The 16,583-nt window shown below is 43.0% G+C and overlaps 1 protein-coding gene across 1 annotated transcript; it reads left to right on the top strand.

Annotated features, from left to right (window-relative positions):
- The first annotated feature begins 494 nt into the window (after nucleotides 1-494).
- LOC307265405 (ras-GEF domain-containing family member 1B-B-like) lies at nucleotides 495-16,516 on the top strand. Its single transcript, XM_080047133.1, has 14 exons — nucleotides 495-690; nucleotides 7,282-7,851; nucleotides 8,322-8,444; nucleotides 8,885-9,022; nucleotides 9,814-10,029; nucleotides 10,637-10,711; nucleotides 13,004-13,096; nucleotides 13,361-13,463; nucleotides 13,631-13,710; nucleotides 13,887-13,982; nucleotides 14,094-14,189; nucleotides 14,474-14,597; nucleotides 14,739-14,811; nucleotides 14,970-16,516. Exons 2-14 carry the CDS (start codon nucleotides 7,288-7,290, stop codon nucleotides 15,001-15,003), a joined length of 1,815 nt encoding a protein of 604 aa, XP_079903259.1. The 5' UTR covers nucleotides 495-690; nucleotides 7,282-7,287; the 3' UTR covers nucleotides 15,004-16,516.
- Nucleotides 16,517-16,583: the final 67 nt, after the last annotated feature.

Genomic DNA, 16,583 nt, shown 5'->3' with positions numbered 1-16,583 from the left:
TGCTCCCAGCAACTCTCAATAATGGTGCCAGCCATAATGACATCATATGAATACACTTATGATTAAACAGTTAGAGAAGCTTACACTCTTACAAACTCGTTTTACTTTTTAAGTCACTGAGACCAACTTACAACCACACACACAAACACATTCCGGAGGGGGAAACCTTACACCTTCAAAAAAGAAATTCAGCTCTCCAACAAAAACACACACTCGGGCTGCTTCCTTGGCTGCTGCGGTCGGTCGAAGGAAGAAAGGAACTCGAAGGACGGAGGGAGCCAGCCAATGAGAATCACCGGAGTTTTCGATTTTTCGATCCCTCCTCTACCATTGGTCACCCCCCGCCCCTTGAGACTCTCGCCCCCGTGCAACGATTGGTGAGTTTTCCCGGCTCTATGGAAGTCATTTGAATACGCCTCGCTCTGAGCCTCATTATTACAGGCGCTGCTGGTTCAAATTGACTCAACTATGAGCAGCGGAGGCATAATGGAGGAGAGCGCGGCGCAGACACACTGCTGCTGCTGAAAAGACTTGTTGTGTGTATTCCACACCGTGCATCTTTAACCGGATTGGAGATTACACATAGTTTGGAGATTCCTGTTTATTTTCTTTTTCAACTGTTCTCTGCCAGTGAAAGAGAGAAAGAGAGTGCATTCGGTCTTTGAATTGCAGCCTTGCAGCACATAAGAGGTAAGTTGTGATGTGAGTGTTCTAGACACTTCATTCATGTAATTATGCTTCATGGTCAGAAAGTGATTGTTTTCTGGATTGAAATCTGTTAAGTAACTCCTGCATATAAATTTAGTATGGTGATAATTGGCAATTCAATTATATAGCACAATTCAGACACATTGCAATTCAAAGTGCTGTACAGGGGCATTAAGATACATTTTACATTAAGATATATAAGAAAATATTGAGATTGCATTTGAGAGATAACAAAACTAAGTAGGCTAATAGTGCGTTTTACTTTCCGAAATGAATTTAGTCACAAAATGCATTTTAATTCATTGCATCTATGTAGCATCACTAAGTTGCCAAGATTTGCTACACAGAATGTTCACTCTAAGTTCAGCCTTTTGCTGTTTGGAAAACAAACGCTAACATTGTCCTCCCTAATGTGTGTTTGCGTCCTCCTGGCTGCATTTGTTGTTGTTATTGTTTACCGCCCATGTGAGTGTATAATTAGGCTGGCTGGCAGTCATACACAAACACACAACCTTACTCACCCAGCACCTGCGATGGGACTGTGGTTTCACAGCATGGCTTTTTCACAGTCAGCTTTTACTTTTACTGTGTTATGACTCAGTCAGAAGCCCATAATGTAGACCAGGCATGGTGGGCTCGGTGTGTGTGTGTGTGTGTGTGTGTGTGTGTGTGTGTGTGTGTGTGTGTGTGTGTGTGTGTGTGTGTGTGTGTGTGTGTGTGTGTGTGTGTGTGTGTGTGTGTGTGTGTGTGTGTGTGTGTGTGTGTGTGTGTGTGTGTGTGTGTGTGTGTGTGTGTTTGAGAGAGAAAGAGAGAGCATAACAGATTGTGTGTGTCTGTGGGGAAAAAGAGAAAAAAAAGACTTGAGAGAACGTGTGTACTTCTTGCCAAGAAGACTTGAAACAACTTTATTCCCTCGTCACACCTCTATATGTAAACCCAATGGTCTTTACTTGCTGAAATAAATGCCTCGATTATTCCTCACTGTGTGAGCCTACGTGACAGGCTGCTTAAATATAGCTCAAATTAAATGGCTTTGCTTATTTAATATTTAACACAAAGGCAGGTCTGAACAGTAGCCTGACATTTGGAGCTTGCACTGGTCTCAAACACAGACTGCATCTCAAAACAATGAAATTCATGTTTTCCAGCCTTAATCCTAATATAAAATGTTTCTTTCCGGGTGTGTGTGTGTGTTTGTGTGTTTGTGTGTGTGTGTGTGTGTGTGTGTGTGTGTGTGTGTGTGTGTGTGTGTGTGTGTGTGTGTGTGTGCGCGCGCGCATGTGCATGTGTGTGTAAGAAAACCCCTTAGGTTTAACATATCCCAGCAGCAGAGGAGATAATGCTTCTTTATCCTTTCTGACTCTACAGTAGGTTAATACTGTACTAGCCTACCAGATCATACAATGGACAGGTGTGTGCGTATATGTGTGTGTGTTTGTAGTGCCCCATACACACAAAGAAAATGAGTGCCCGAATGCAGCCTGTGTGTGAGTGGGAATAAAAGATGAAACCAGGCCCATGCAGTGGGTGAATTACATTCCACATATCTCTCCAGTCAATCTGAGTGCAGTGTGTCTGTATCCGGCCTCTGTTTGCCTGTCTCTCAGATTTACTGGCAGGTGCAGTGTGTTTGGAAGTGGTCAGCGGGTCCCATGGTCTGGGCGTTTTGGACAGCGGCTTCAGGCTTTGTTTGACCTGAGGGTTACTCAAGCGTGAGTTAGTGGAGAAACTTGTTTGAACTCCTAGCTGCTCCTCAGTTGTTGTAGGTCTTGTGTGGTCAGGTGGCGGTCGGAGGATGACCGTTAGAGTGTGGCGCTGACAGTGTAGAGTGGCCCTAAAAAAAAGTCTGTGTCTCGGAAGTCAGACATGCAGGACTGTAGTGGTAGTGTAGATTGTCATTGTTGAAATAATTGACAGGACACAGAACCCCTTAACCACATAGGATTATGGGTTTGAAGAGAGTTATGCTTGGACACAGTCATTAAGATCGTGACTGATGCTTGTTTTCAGCTGTTCATACAGAAAGAAAAGTTAAATAGTTAACCAACTATCAAAGCAGCAGACTCTAATCGAGTTATTTGTTTCAGCTTTGTTATGAAGCCCGATTTGCTGGCTTGTTTCTTCTGTGAGACCTCAAGAACTCAAAGTATCTATTTTCTCTCTCTCTCTCTCTCTCTCTCTCTCTCTCTCTCTGCCAAGCTCACCAAAGCCAAACCATTTCTGCAATAATTTAAAAAATGCTACTGGGTTAAAGGTAACGTATCGGGATGATACACTAGCTAATTAAAGCCACGATTTATATTATCGAAAGTCAAAGTTACCAGGAGAGGGTGTGGTTAAGTGGTCAAGTCTGATAGCATCTGAGTTTCAGTAGGCTATAGGCCACGTTGGAGACACTTCATCACGGAATTAAAACAACACTGTCTTCAGTCTGAAAAATGTAGGGTTACATAATGGATCCTTCTTATTTGGCTTCAATGGCATTCTGAAGTCAATTGTGGTCAACCCCCCCCCCCCCCCCCCCCCCTCATAGGAAGTCACAAATCAAAGCCCACCTTACATAGAACGTTTCCAATGTTTTTCTTTGGTTTCAAGTTCCCCGTGCAGGTTACTACTGACCTTCCCCCCCTCTGAGTTTCCGTGTGTGCCTGTGGGCTGTTTTAAAGGGTTAACTCGTCCCCATACGTGTTCGACTGTTTAGTATGCAACTCCCCTGACAAAGAAAAAAACGATAAGTAAGTAAGTGATACGAGGAGCCCAGCCCCTGGACTTTGACCTCCTTTTTTAGTGTTATACGAATAGGGGCTGACAGTGACAGGGTTTTTCCCGCGAACTAAATTGTCTGGCTCGCATTCCTTACCTGCTGCAACATATTAGTGTCAAGGTACATGAGGTGCAAAGTGGAACTGAGATAATACAGTAATACATGGGCCCTTTACCACTGTGATAAATGGGTTTTACAGGTCCTCTTATCAGGGCTGCGTGCTGTTTCCTTGGGCCTGACGGAATGCCAGACTGCAGCTGACAACTTCACTGCTCTCTCGCACCATGTGTCCACAATCGTCGTGGTAACCTAAACCTACACACTGAACTTTACACCCTTCATCAGCACATTGAGAAAAGGGGCTTGGCAATCCCTGATGTGAACACAGATTATGGCACACGTATTATCATGAGCCCCACGTTGGAACTGATTCAATTGCTTTCAGATGAACTGGGGCAGTAGTAGGGACAGAATGCACTAATGTTGGACTGTGTTCTTACCAGCCCTGCTTGAAAGGCCTCGGATTTGATTAGACGTCACAAAAAAAGCAGGAGTCTTCAGCGAACAAATCTACTCTTGTTCCTTTCGGCTCCTGTTGTGGTTAAGCATCAGGGGTTTCAGTGCCGACTATTATTAGGTCAGTGAGTGCGTATTGAAATGCTTACTCGGCCATTTGGCTCTTTGAATAAGGGTGATTTATTCCGACTTAGTTAGTGGCAGAGTAAGTGCACCACCTTTCTCGATTATACTCGTGTGTTATATAGTCCACTGCTTCCTCCTTGAATTCCCCCTAGGCACTAAATGAGACCTGAGAGACATGTACAGTATATATCTGCTAATGTCAATATGTGACTTTCAATATGCACCTTCACCAGAACTCACAAAGACATGTTGCACTTGGCAAATAAAAAAACTAGACTTCATGGCGCATGACCTCACCTAACATGGTGTCTCTCGATGCATAATAAGCGTTCGCACCTCCCAAAGAAGAATGAGAATGTCTGCTTTGGCTGGATTTTGACTGATGTGAAAATGATCCCATAGCCTGGTTGGGTTTTTTGTACAGAGGCAATGGCGTCAGCAGGCCCCCGGCGGTGGCAAGGCAGAGTGTGTGAAAGCTGCTGTGTGCGTCTGATCTGCTGTGATCTGCTCTGATCTCTTCCTGGGGGTCTTTGTGTGGCTGTTAATGCCATGACAGGATAGATAATACCTCCATTGTTGGAAGAAGATCCCCCCTCCCCTTTCTCTTTCCCCCTCCCGTTACAACTGGCCTCAGCAGCAGCATAACTTGGTGTACCTTTCTAAAACCACATTATGCGATTGAGAAATAGCCTGCCCGAGGTTGAAAGAGTTGGGTTGTTTTTTTTAGCTGTGGAACCAACTGGAACAAAGTTAGTCTTAAGCCATCGGAGCCCTTCTGTTAATCTGCATCGATCCAACAGGGGAAGTTAGTCTGGCGGCAAAACAAGTCAAAAAGATGCCTTTGAAACGTGTTTTTTTCTCACCAAAACTTTCCATACAATCCAGACAAAAGGTGGCTTATGATAACTACCTCTATAACTGAAAGCACCAAATTGGGTTGTCCTTTAAATCCATCAGCAGAGGATTTTTGCCTGCAGCTCCATTAAAAGTTCAATAACCAGGGTTGTGACATTTTCGGCACCACTGACTACTGTCTGTTTCTACACAGGAGATATTGCCTTTTGTGTCACATCACATTACAACACTGATGCCAGTTAAAGGGGAAATGCACTGTGCAGAGGGCAATGCTTTCAGAAAGTTCAGTCCCGGAGCACATGAAACCATATTCTTGTGGGTTTTTCTTAACAACACTATACATTTCAAGCCTTTTTCCCGTTTATTGCATTACTGCATTCCAACCCCTTTGTAAGGCTGCACTTTTTCAAAGTTTACAAACACGAGAAGTTAAACAATCCTTTCAATATGAAATTATGCTCCCAACCATCGCATTAAGCCGTCCATGGAGAGTCCAACCTATGATTTAGAGAGGGCAAGGCAGCGGGAGAAACCGCAAAATATTCGGAAGGTCAACTTTTCAGGGATTCCAGTCTGGGAAAAAGACTTAAAACAGTTGTTTTTTTCTCCATTTGTGTAAGTTCACCTTGCAATGCAAACAGGAGCGAATATTACTCTCAACAAGCATCTTATCTCAACTTGACCGCCAGAGTCCAGATTACACACCGTCATTTTAGGAAGGTAAAGCCACTGTAATCTTATAACTGATTTAGAAGGAAAACAGCAGACGGAGAACACAGAGTCCAAAAGACAGGCTGGCACTGGGCTGGCTTACACTGGCACCACGCCAAGCACTGTGGCAAGAGTGTGTGTGTGTGTGTGTGTGTGTGTCGCTCAAGCCATCATTTGTTTATGTGTGACATGTGTACTTGTTTGGATTATACCGGCATGGGGCTAGGCGCCATGGTGGACAAGGGTGTGTGTGTAAGATGTTGGCGCAGGCAGACACTCCTCTGTCGGACAAACAAAAGTCTGCTGGATTCCTGCAGGGTTTTTGTTTTCTGGCACAGTGTACGTGCATGTGTATACGTCGCTGTGTGGGGTATGTGTGTGTGTGTGAATGTTTGTGTGTGTGTGCGGCTCGATTTACGCTGGCATGTGGCTACTAGACAGACAACAGTAGCAGGATAAAGATGGCTCCAGAGTTAAAGCACGCCTTAGTGCTGATCTAGGATCAGCTTACCGACCTCAGATCCAATTATCCACACCATTAAGACTCACAAAAAATCATTGCTGCCCTTAGATCATCCATCTGTTGGCCTATTTATTTTCCTAATGCAGCCCAGATGCCAGGGAAATAGCTTTATGAATGTGGCAAAAGCCATAATAAAGATAGATACAGTGGGGAAATTCTGTTCAAAAGCCTATTTGAAAAGAAAAATGTTTACCTACAAATAACTTTTGGGGAATTTCACAAGCGGAGGCCTTACAAAACGTTGCCACCACAACAGTAAGCAGGGGAGGGGTAAAATTATGTGATTAAGTGTCATTACTTTCACAGAGGCGTCTCTGCTTTTACGCGATTTTAGTTGTTCATACAGATATTTTCACAACATGTGAACGCAGCTTTAACATCAACCCCATTCCCAGGGCGTGTCTGTGTGTGTGTGTGTGTGTGTGTGTGTGTGTGTGTGTGTGTGTGTGTGTGTGTGTGTGTGTGTGAGTGCGAGTGTGTGTGTGTAAGGGGTGGGGACGATGTTTGTAGTTTTGATTTTTGATCCAGATAAAGTACAGTGACTTATGTTGCCTGAAACATTCCTAATGTACATATGAGAACGTTTAATTTTCAACCATGGAGCATGCTAAGTTTTGTACTTTGATAATCAACAGAATAGTACCGGTTCTAGCTTTTTCATTGTGTTTAATTTTTTGCTTTAATTTGAATACATTCATAACATTTGGGTTTACGGCTGTTAATTGGACAAAAAAAGAAGCAATATGAGGATGTCAACTGTCAAAGTGTACTGTGAGACCATAGGAATTTATCCAAAACTTGTTTGATATCCCTTTGACTTTTCTGTGTGTTTTAGGTCAGTGGTTCCCATAGGGGTTGCAAGATGTTTTATTTTCCAGACTTTTCTTTATTTATTGCTGTTTACTGGATAGTTTCATCTCTTCTAGCTGCCAAAAATAAAAATAAAATTGTAGAAATGTCTTTTTTAGGCTACTTAAGATCTTAAGATGACATAGCCTATTCCTTGATTGCAGATTTTTGACCAATATTGCCCTGCACTCCAATCCTAACCTGCTCCGTGTGTCTCTCTCTCCTACAGGTCACCATGCCTCCCACCACCCCCTATGCCGGAAAGTTCAGCTCTTACGGCAACAACAACAACCACAGCAACCCTCAGCCTCACAGTCCGTACCGCAGCAACAGTAACAGTAACGGCAACGCTCCCAAACCCACCAAGGAAAAAAATGTCTACAACGATGCCTACACGTCCTCGGAAAACCCCTACGACGTACCGCAACCTCACAGCTCGTACCGCAGCTCCTCCGTCAGCTCGGTTCACGCCAAGGAGAACCGCCATTACAACAACAGTGCCGGAGTGTTGGAAAACCCCTACGCATCGCCGCTGCAACACAGCACTTCATGTCCCGGTCGAGCGTATCGACACACAACCAGCGCCACCACCACCACCACCACCACCACCGCCACCAGCAGCGGAGGCAGCGAGCAGTCCAGTCGAAACAGCTCGGCGACTGTGAGCAAAAGTCGGCCCTACGGACACAGCATCACCGCCAGCTATGGGGAGATGTGTTACCACGACAACAGTCTGGTGTCGGCATCCCTCGAGGCGCTCATCCAGCACCTGGTTCCGACGGTGGACTACTACCCCGACGTGAGTAGTGCCAGTAAAATCACTTTAAAGAATAAAGCTATAGTGCGTAACTTTTTTCCGTATGAAATGAATGTCGGTTACATCCGAGTGATCGTCAAATGGGTTGACACAAAGTTGAATTAGCTCCACAAAACACACTCCGTGAGACTGTATTTCTCAGTATGGCAGCGTTTATGAACTAGTGTCGCCTCCCCCGACACTGGCGCAGGAGCTCAAGAAATAAACCAAAGAAGCGGCCAAGAAAAATGTTTCAGTTGTTGATTCTACTGCTAAGAAAAAACCTGGACGTACAGCAGAGGGATTAAAATCCATGCACGATCACCAAAGACGAACCGACAGTGTTGTTGTAATTACTCTGAATTCCTGATGGGGGCGACAGAAATTACTCACTGTAGCTTTAAATGTTGTAACCAAACGACTTGTCCTCCGTAATTTAACCTGAGGGCTGTGTTTGTTTTATACACCATCAGCGGTCGTATGTGTTCACCTTCCTGCTGAGTTCACGCCTCTTCCTGCACCCGTACGAGCTCATGACCAGAGTGTGTCACTTGTGTGTGGAGCAGCAGCGCTCCGGAGACACCCTGCTGGATAAGGTGGGCGGATGACACACACACACACACACACACACACACACACACACACATAGGTATAATTACTTCTCTCCATTTTCACTCTCTCTCCCACACAAACCAATAGCCACCTAAACACTTTCACATTCTCACCCACATACACACACACACAGGCCTCTGTCTGTTATTCTCCTTTGGGGGGAAAGATTTATCGAATGTTTCATAAGCAAAGAACTTCCACACAGACAGAGAGAGGGTTCAAGTTGACACAAGGGAAATAAGAATGATTGGACATTTAATGGGAACAATAAAGTCAAGTTAAGGAACAAATAATGGCAGCATATTGTCTCCGAAAAGACGAGTGACATGAGGTTTAGAACTGGTCTCCAGACAGAAATTCATTATATAAGGTCAATGTTTACTTCATGGTCATGTATCATGCTCTGTGATGTGTGTTTTTTTAGATCCGTTTCCGGGAAGTAGCGCCCAAACTGGTGCAGCTGCTGACCGAGTGGACAGAGACCTTTCCATATGACTTCAGAGACGAGAGGATGATGCGTTGCCTCAAAGACATGACACACCACGTGGCCCGAGGGGATGAGGTGAGAGTCACATCTACTGCTAATGATATTACTACTGTCTGCTGGTTAATAAAAGCCATTTCGGGGCGCCCTTAGCTCAGTTGGTAGGGCGTCCCACCTCCCCCGGGCCGGGCCCAGCAGCAGACCCGGGTTCGATTCCCGCCCGCGGTCGTTCTCTGCATGTCAGTCCCCTCTCTGCCCCATTTCACCTCTGTCTCTCTACACTATCAATAAAAGCATAAAAATGCCAAAAAATATCTTTAAATAAAAAATAAAAAACAGTTTAATAAAAGCCATTTCACACAAAGAGACAAGGAAAATGTGTAGAAAGGGATAGTGGTAACACAAGCCCAAAGCTAGTTATAGTTTGTACCCCAACATCTTAGCCAAATATTGTATGGCTGGAGTTTGACCAGAATTTATTTTTTTCATTTGTTCCAAAGGTGTCAGAAAATAGTCAAAATCTGTCTGAAAGTGCTTGCTTCTTCACAACCTTAATCCTCATTTTACAATTTCTAGCCACATCGAGTTGGTCCAGACTCAAAAACAATATACGTTTTGGTTGGATTGCTATGATATTTATAACAGACATTCATGTCATCCTCATGATCTCAGGATGAAATGTAATCACTTTGGTGAACGTTTTATCCCACGCCACAATCAGGTCAAAACTTTTTTTAAATGTAATGACTAAATACCTGCTAAACAAAAATTAGCATTAGCTTTTTCAGGTCTCCGTTGAGTTGGGTGCTGCTTAGCCAATGTTTTAACTTCTCATAACCATCTCCGTTATGTCTGTCCCATCCTTGCAGTACTCTTGGCGAGCCATGCAGCAGATGACCCAGCGTCTGATCAAACGCCTGTCTGCCCTGGGTCAGTACGAGGAGGCTGTGTCTGCGCTCAATGCCGTGGCATTGGAGCGGCCCGCTTCCCTGAAAAGCAAACAGGCCTCAGGTCAGCGCAGCGACGTCATGAGCGTGTGTGACGACCCATTCATCCTCGCCCAGCAGCTCACACACATTGAGCTGGTAAGGATTAAGTCGTGGACCTCTTGTATCACTATATGTTGTGAGATGTGGAGGCAGAGCTCAAAGTTGTCTTTTAATGTCGAATGTGGTTACTACTTTACAAGCTTTTTTTTACTCGGCTAAATTTAGTGTATTTATTATTTAGGTCTTGTAAAAGCACTGTTTAATAAAGCACGTTCATAGACTTAATGAAAATGTTGAACTGCTTAGTTGCCTTCTTTTCGTTCGTTGCGTGTGCCAACTTATTGAATTTTAGTTTTTACGATTGTGATTTCTTGGCTTTATTACTCAGTTTTCCCGTAAACCCCTTTGTGTGGTCTGTTTTGCTGAGCACTGCTGTACTGCCGTAGAAAGTTTAGTGTAGCTGTCATTTTATAAAAAGAGAAACTGCCTTCAGTCAATTGATGTTTGTTCAGGCAGTCCTTATCATTGCTCAATAAAGTTTAAGTAGTTGTTAGTGTGTTTTTTTGAATTTGCAATGACCCTTTATTAAAGTTAGAGCTTCCCTTAACACAAACAAACAACATTTTTACATTGTAATAATTTGGTCATTATCTTTCTTATACTATTGTGCTGATAGTTTTCTCTGGCTGTTCTCTGCCTTCAGGACAGACTGAGTTTTATTGGTCCTGAGGAGTTCATCCAGACATTTGCCATGAAGGATCCTCTGGAGAACCATAAGGTACAATTGAGTTTGAATGAACAAATGCCATGGATTATTCCAGTTTTTCATCCTATTTGTGTAGCACTAACAGCTCATGATATTTCGGCTTTGCATTATCCCGATAGCAGCCTCTCAACTACTGTAGAAGAACTTATGTCTTGGATTTAAGTTGTCACTTATTTGATTGTTTGCTATTTCCTTGCAGCATCGTTCAGTTGCTGATTTGAAAGGATATTAAAGCGGATACGAGTAACATTTAAATATCTTTTAAACAACCTCATGTTTCCTCTGATAATCATAAATTACCTTTAACAGCAAACGAGACCATCAGTGCAAAGAAAGACGTTTTTATATAGTTTTTATTACTGCTTTTGGTCTGGTCGCACACCCAGTCCGATTTTCGGTTCGCTCGTGCAGGCTCTATGGTCACATATCCGTATTGGTTGCAGATTTCAGTGTGGCGCTGCAACGCGATTTGAGAAGCCTATCCCTCCAGGTGAGGGAAGGGGAGCGGGAGCCTTGTTTGAGACAGTTATTTGTCGTCATAAATGACTGATAACGGGGCTGAACCATCAAAGAAAAAAAAGAGAATGCAATGAAGAAAAGCGAAAAGGGAGAGTGAGTGATAGGCGGGCGGGAGGACGTTGCCAAGCAACGTGTATACAATTTCACGAGAGCGAAACTAGACTGCTAAATGAATGAGCGGTTGGTACTAACACAAAGTTTGCTTTGCTTCACCATCATCAGATAACCATTATCTGAAATAGTCATTATTTACATCAACAACACAAACACATTACCTCATCGTGATCCATAGTCTACTAACTGCCGTCTCTCATTCATTCGCTTTCTGTGAGGACACAGCTCCGTGAGAGAGAGAGTAGTTAGGTGACGCTGCTGAATCAACTCATTGCAAGCAGGTGTGTGTACTGACTGGCATTAGTTGATGCAGTGTCAAAACCACTCTCACGGAGCCGAAAAGAGTCCTCACACTTTCAACACACGAACATGCACTATATTGCGCCCTTCTCAGTCCACGCTCACGCGCCTGGCACGAGCATTTGCGACAGCGGGCGTCGTAAAAATACTACCGCTTTTGTCCAAAGGGGACGCCAACGTGCCATCTTACTCGTAGTGCCTTTAATGATCAAAATGAGTAGATCTTACAGCTTTGGCTTTCTGCTTATAACTTGTCCCTGTGTGAAAACGGCTTAAGAGTATAGAAATATTACCCATTTATAATTATCGACATCAAAGGAAGGATACAGAACAACAGATTGTAGTCCTTTTTTGTTTATTTACATTTTAATGTTACTTTTCTTAATTCTTAATGTTGGGGTCTGCTTTGACAGTACATTTTCAGTCGGCTTCAGTTCAAGTTACCTTTCTTTTAAAGCCACATGCAATATTCTACCGACAGATTTGGAAACTTAATGCACTTTTTTTCTTCTTTTTTTTCTTTTTTAAATGTAGCTTTTGAAAATGCATGAAAGAGCCATTCTGCATCCGTCTAAGTGTATCCAAGGGGCTCTCTCCATCTTAAGTGGCCCTGTGAGTCAACTGAAGGGCTGTATTCAAAAGGCCGCTACTGAGAACAAGCTTTCAGCCGGCGTTTTTATGACCGTGCTGCTGCGTCTCGGACCTATTCATGTTATATAAGACCCACTTTGTGAAGAAGAGAGGTTGAGTCAGCGTGAGGGGGTCCTGATGTGTAGAGGATAAAGTGTTGGAGTGGAGTGGGCTGCCTGTGTTTTGCGTAGGCATTTAATAGAGCAATGAATGATTACATCATCACAGCCAAGTCAACGCTATTTATACAGCACTTTTTTATAATGTTTATTTATATCAAGGTCCCCCTGGTATAAAGGGGTTACCACTGAGGTTTTTGACAGAGAGCCAAATACAGATGGAAATGAGATGGAAATAGCAGTAGACACGTCACAGACTCCACTGTGCAGGCCCACAGGTTGTGTGGGTGTGAAGGCTATCAAGATTCATTTGCAAAGAAAATCACAGAGTATCAGTATCAGTCGGTTTCCTTTGGTTTCTTTTTTTGGTAAAATGATTTATTGGATTCTGGGATGACCCTTTTCAGATGGGTATCCCAGTAGGTCTTTAGGTTTTTGTAAACTAAAAGGTGACCAAAATGCGGAAAAGGGCAAAATGGCAACAAATAATCTTATCAAAAAGAACCACAAGTGTCTTGTTGTTACGAGACTTTTGGTCATTAAAACAATGAAATAATGACAGATAGTTTTTTCTCTCTAAGTATTGATAAACAATGTAATCTCCCTCCTTTTTGTTTTTTAGGGTTTCTTCCGGAAGCGTAAAACCACTAACCTGGAGGCCTACATCAACTGGTTCAACCGACTGAGCTTCCTGGTGGCCACTGAGATCTGTATGGTACGTTGCATTTACCAACTATTTAGGATTCATTGTCCCTGTTTGAAGTGGTCTGCCATTTAGGGTTTGTTATAAAAAAAAATGTGGACAACACGGATCAGCTCCAAGACAAAGCATTCATCAAAGAATTCCCCTAAATGCCTTAAACTACTCCTGCATCATCACCAATATCTGGCCTTTGCTTTAAGGCTTATTATGTTCTGAAAACCTGTATTTATGGTTTAAGAGCCTTAGATTGACTTCCTGTTCCGTCTTTCTTTCCAGCCAGTGAAGAAGAAACACAGAGCGCGGATCATAGAGTTCTTCATTGACGTGGCTCAGGAGTGTTTCAACATCGGCAACTTCAACTCCCTCATGGCCATCATAAGTGAGTGTTGGACCTAAAACACTCACCTTTCAGGAAATGCACCATTTAAAATCAGCAATCATAGCTCCGCGTCCGCCCCCATGCTGTTTGAATGAATGATGGGTATTTTTCTTTGTGACAGCTTGTTTTTCACAGTTATGTATGCTCATAGTTTCTCTGTCTTTCAGCTGGGATGAACATGAGTCCTGTGGCCAGACTGAGGAAAACTTGGAGTAAGGTCAACACTGACAAGTTTGAAATCCTGGAGGTGAGGAAGCCTGCACACATCATTCATTCAATAGATTGAGCATTCGATATTGTAATAGTCATTATAAAAAAAAATGGTATACAATTTTATTTTTGATTTTTTTTTCTTAATATACACTTTGTGTGTGCTTGTATGTGTCTATGATGATCAACGTGTGCTTTGTCTGTCTCACTCAGCACCAAATGGATCCTTCCAGTAACTTCACCAACTATCGCACTGCGCTCCGCGGCGCCACCCAGAGGTCTGAGACTGCACACAGCAGCCAGGAGAAGGTGAGAGAGCACACAGGATTCTTGTAGGAAGTAAATAAAAGAAAAAACCTATTGTCCCAAATATAAAATATAAATGTCGATATGAACCTTCTGTCGTCTCTTTCCTTCCAGATTGTGATCCCTTTCTTCAGTCTCCTCATTAAAGACATCTACTTCCTGAATGAAGGCTGTGCCAGCCGGCTGACCAACGGACACATCAACTTTGAGGTCAGTAAGATTTGATCCTTCCTTGTTAAATGGTGTAACTGCTTAACAGTAATGGTTCAGGCTTTGAGAATATAGGCTTTCGTAGGGTGTAATGTAATGACATCCTGAGTGATGTGTTGACTCCCCCTTGTGGCTAAAAAGAGCATCACCCTCTCTTTACTTCTGTTTTTTGTGGATTAAGATCTTGATGGTTTTGGAGTATTTGATGGCATTGAAACACTCAGACAGATATCTTTTGTTAAATCGGTGTTCATAAAGTCTGTTGTCATTGTGTTTCCCTGCAGAAACTGTGGGAGCTGGCGAAGCAGGTGAGCGAGTTCCTGGTCTGGCGTCAGGTGATTTGTCCGTTTGACAGAGAGCGGCGGATCCTCCAGTACCTCGTCACCACGCCTGTCTTCACCGAAGACGGTCAGTAAACAAACGTCTCCATATTCATCCATTGTTTGTATATAGAGATGGAACAACTGTCACATATGGTCTGGCAGTGTTCCACCGAGAGAGGGAGAACAACAATAAAACCTCATGCTCTGTCTTGTTTTATTGCTGCAGAGCTGCACCTGGCCTCGTATGAGAGCGAAGGGCCCGAGAACAACATGGAGAAAGACAGTCGTAGGTCTCTCAGGTGGGTGGAGACACACACACACACACACACACACACACACACACACACACACACACACAAACACATGCACATACTGTACACAATCCAACGACCTCAACTGTAACCAATAATAAATCGATAGACATAATAATGCTGATTACCTGCGTTCTGTTTTGCAGATCTTCCCTCCTGCATCGAGAGAACCGGTCTTAAGACAATGACAATCCCTTCTGCTTTACAGACTGTGCAACAAACGAGGTGTTTTTAAAGCTGCAGGTTTCTATAGATGATCTTGTGGATACCCTTTTTTAAACATTCCAGAGGCCACGTTTTTTTTGGTCTTGAACAAATCCCAATCTTCAGGAGAACCCCCCTCCCCCCCAGCTATGCCAATCTTTACACAGATGAACTGAACGGTGTAAATAACAATACGTGGGCTTTGAAAATACATAAATCAAGACACTGTAACACTCCTCGATGAGATCCACCCAGTGCCAAAGGAACTCACTGCTACATCATTATACTGTAACCCTCTGACAGTGCCGGCGTTCATGGACTGAAATCGTTTTTTGAACACAATGGAAGAGCTCGGATTACCGACTTGGATCATCATCTGTGCTTCTCCTCACACATCAGCTCTGTCTGAGGCACTTAACTGCAGAAGAAGTCAAACATGTATGGATTTTGTTTATACAGTATCTCCAAACAGACCTCCATAATTTCTTTCTCTAAATCAGACCCATATGGAGCCGGCTAGCTATATTGCAACATTGGCAATGCTGAGTAGGTCCTACTGTCACCAAAAAAAACACACAAAGAAGAGGAGAGATACACTCCGAAAGGAAGAGTTGATTATCATGGATTTATTGTGTATTATAAATAAGGGTTAAAGTTCTGCTTGTGTTGTCGTCAGGTCAAGTGCATGATTTTAATGAGAACACCTTGTCTTGAGCCGCACCACATTCAGTCCATTTGCTCTCAGTTTGCACACAGCGCAAATTTCCGGCTTTTGCCTGCTGCAGTCACTCAAGCCTTTTTTAATCCAATGCAAGTCAATGCATCAGCTGCATATTTACAACAACAACATTTAGTAGGGTTAGTATCCCTCTTTGGGTTCCCTGCATCCTGTGACGTGTGCACTTTTGACTGTGACGCCATATTGTGTGTTTGTGTGCGAGGGTCAGTGGCATAATGCTAATCATGCGAGTTAAATCAAATGCACTTCAGTGGCTTCTTGTGTATTGTATTGTATTATTTGATTGGGTGACTCCTATTTTTGAGGGGTCTTTCTATACAGTATTACCGTTGTATTTTGTATCAAAGGGTTTCAAAGAAAGTGTTTTGTTTTTGTGTTTTTTTTTACGTACTTTTTCTGAAGTTTCACCGTGAGCTTGTTGCTGGTTGGCTGGCTCTGCGTTGGTAAGCTATTTTGTAACACACCAACAGTTTATGTATGAGATACAGTATAAAGTGTTGTGGGGTCTGAATGAGGCACACTTGGCTGTATGTAGTGTGGTGTGATCCACTCAAATCTGCCTATGAGTGAAGCTATTTCTATGTTTTGTTTTTTAAAACTCATTGTATGTAAGTGTTTATTTCATGTATACTTTTTTCAATCTTATTATGTGTGTGTATCATTTGTGTTACCGGTCAGGGTACTTGTACTGAAGGTATTTGTGAAAACAGAATTATATATTTTTTCTTTCAAATAAACAGAATAACTGTATCATGGGTTCTTTGGTTTGGTTTTTAAATCGATACATTATGTAATATGGCAGCTAATGCAATAACAA

Source organism: Ammodytes marinus (genome assembly GCF_949987685.1).
Source record: "Ammodytes marinus genome assembly, chromosome: 18".
Classification (NCBI taxonomy): Eukaryota; Metazoa; Chordata; class Actinopteri; order Uranoscopiformes; family Ammodytidae; genus Ammodytes; species Ammodytes marinus.
The sequence above is the reverse complement of the archived record's forward strand: the minus strand, read 5'-3'. Positions and strand labels throughout refer to the sequence as shown.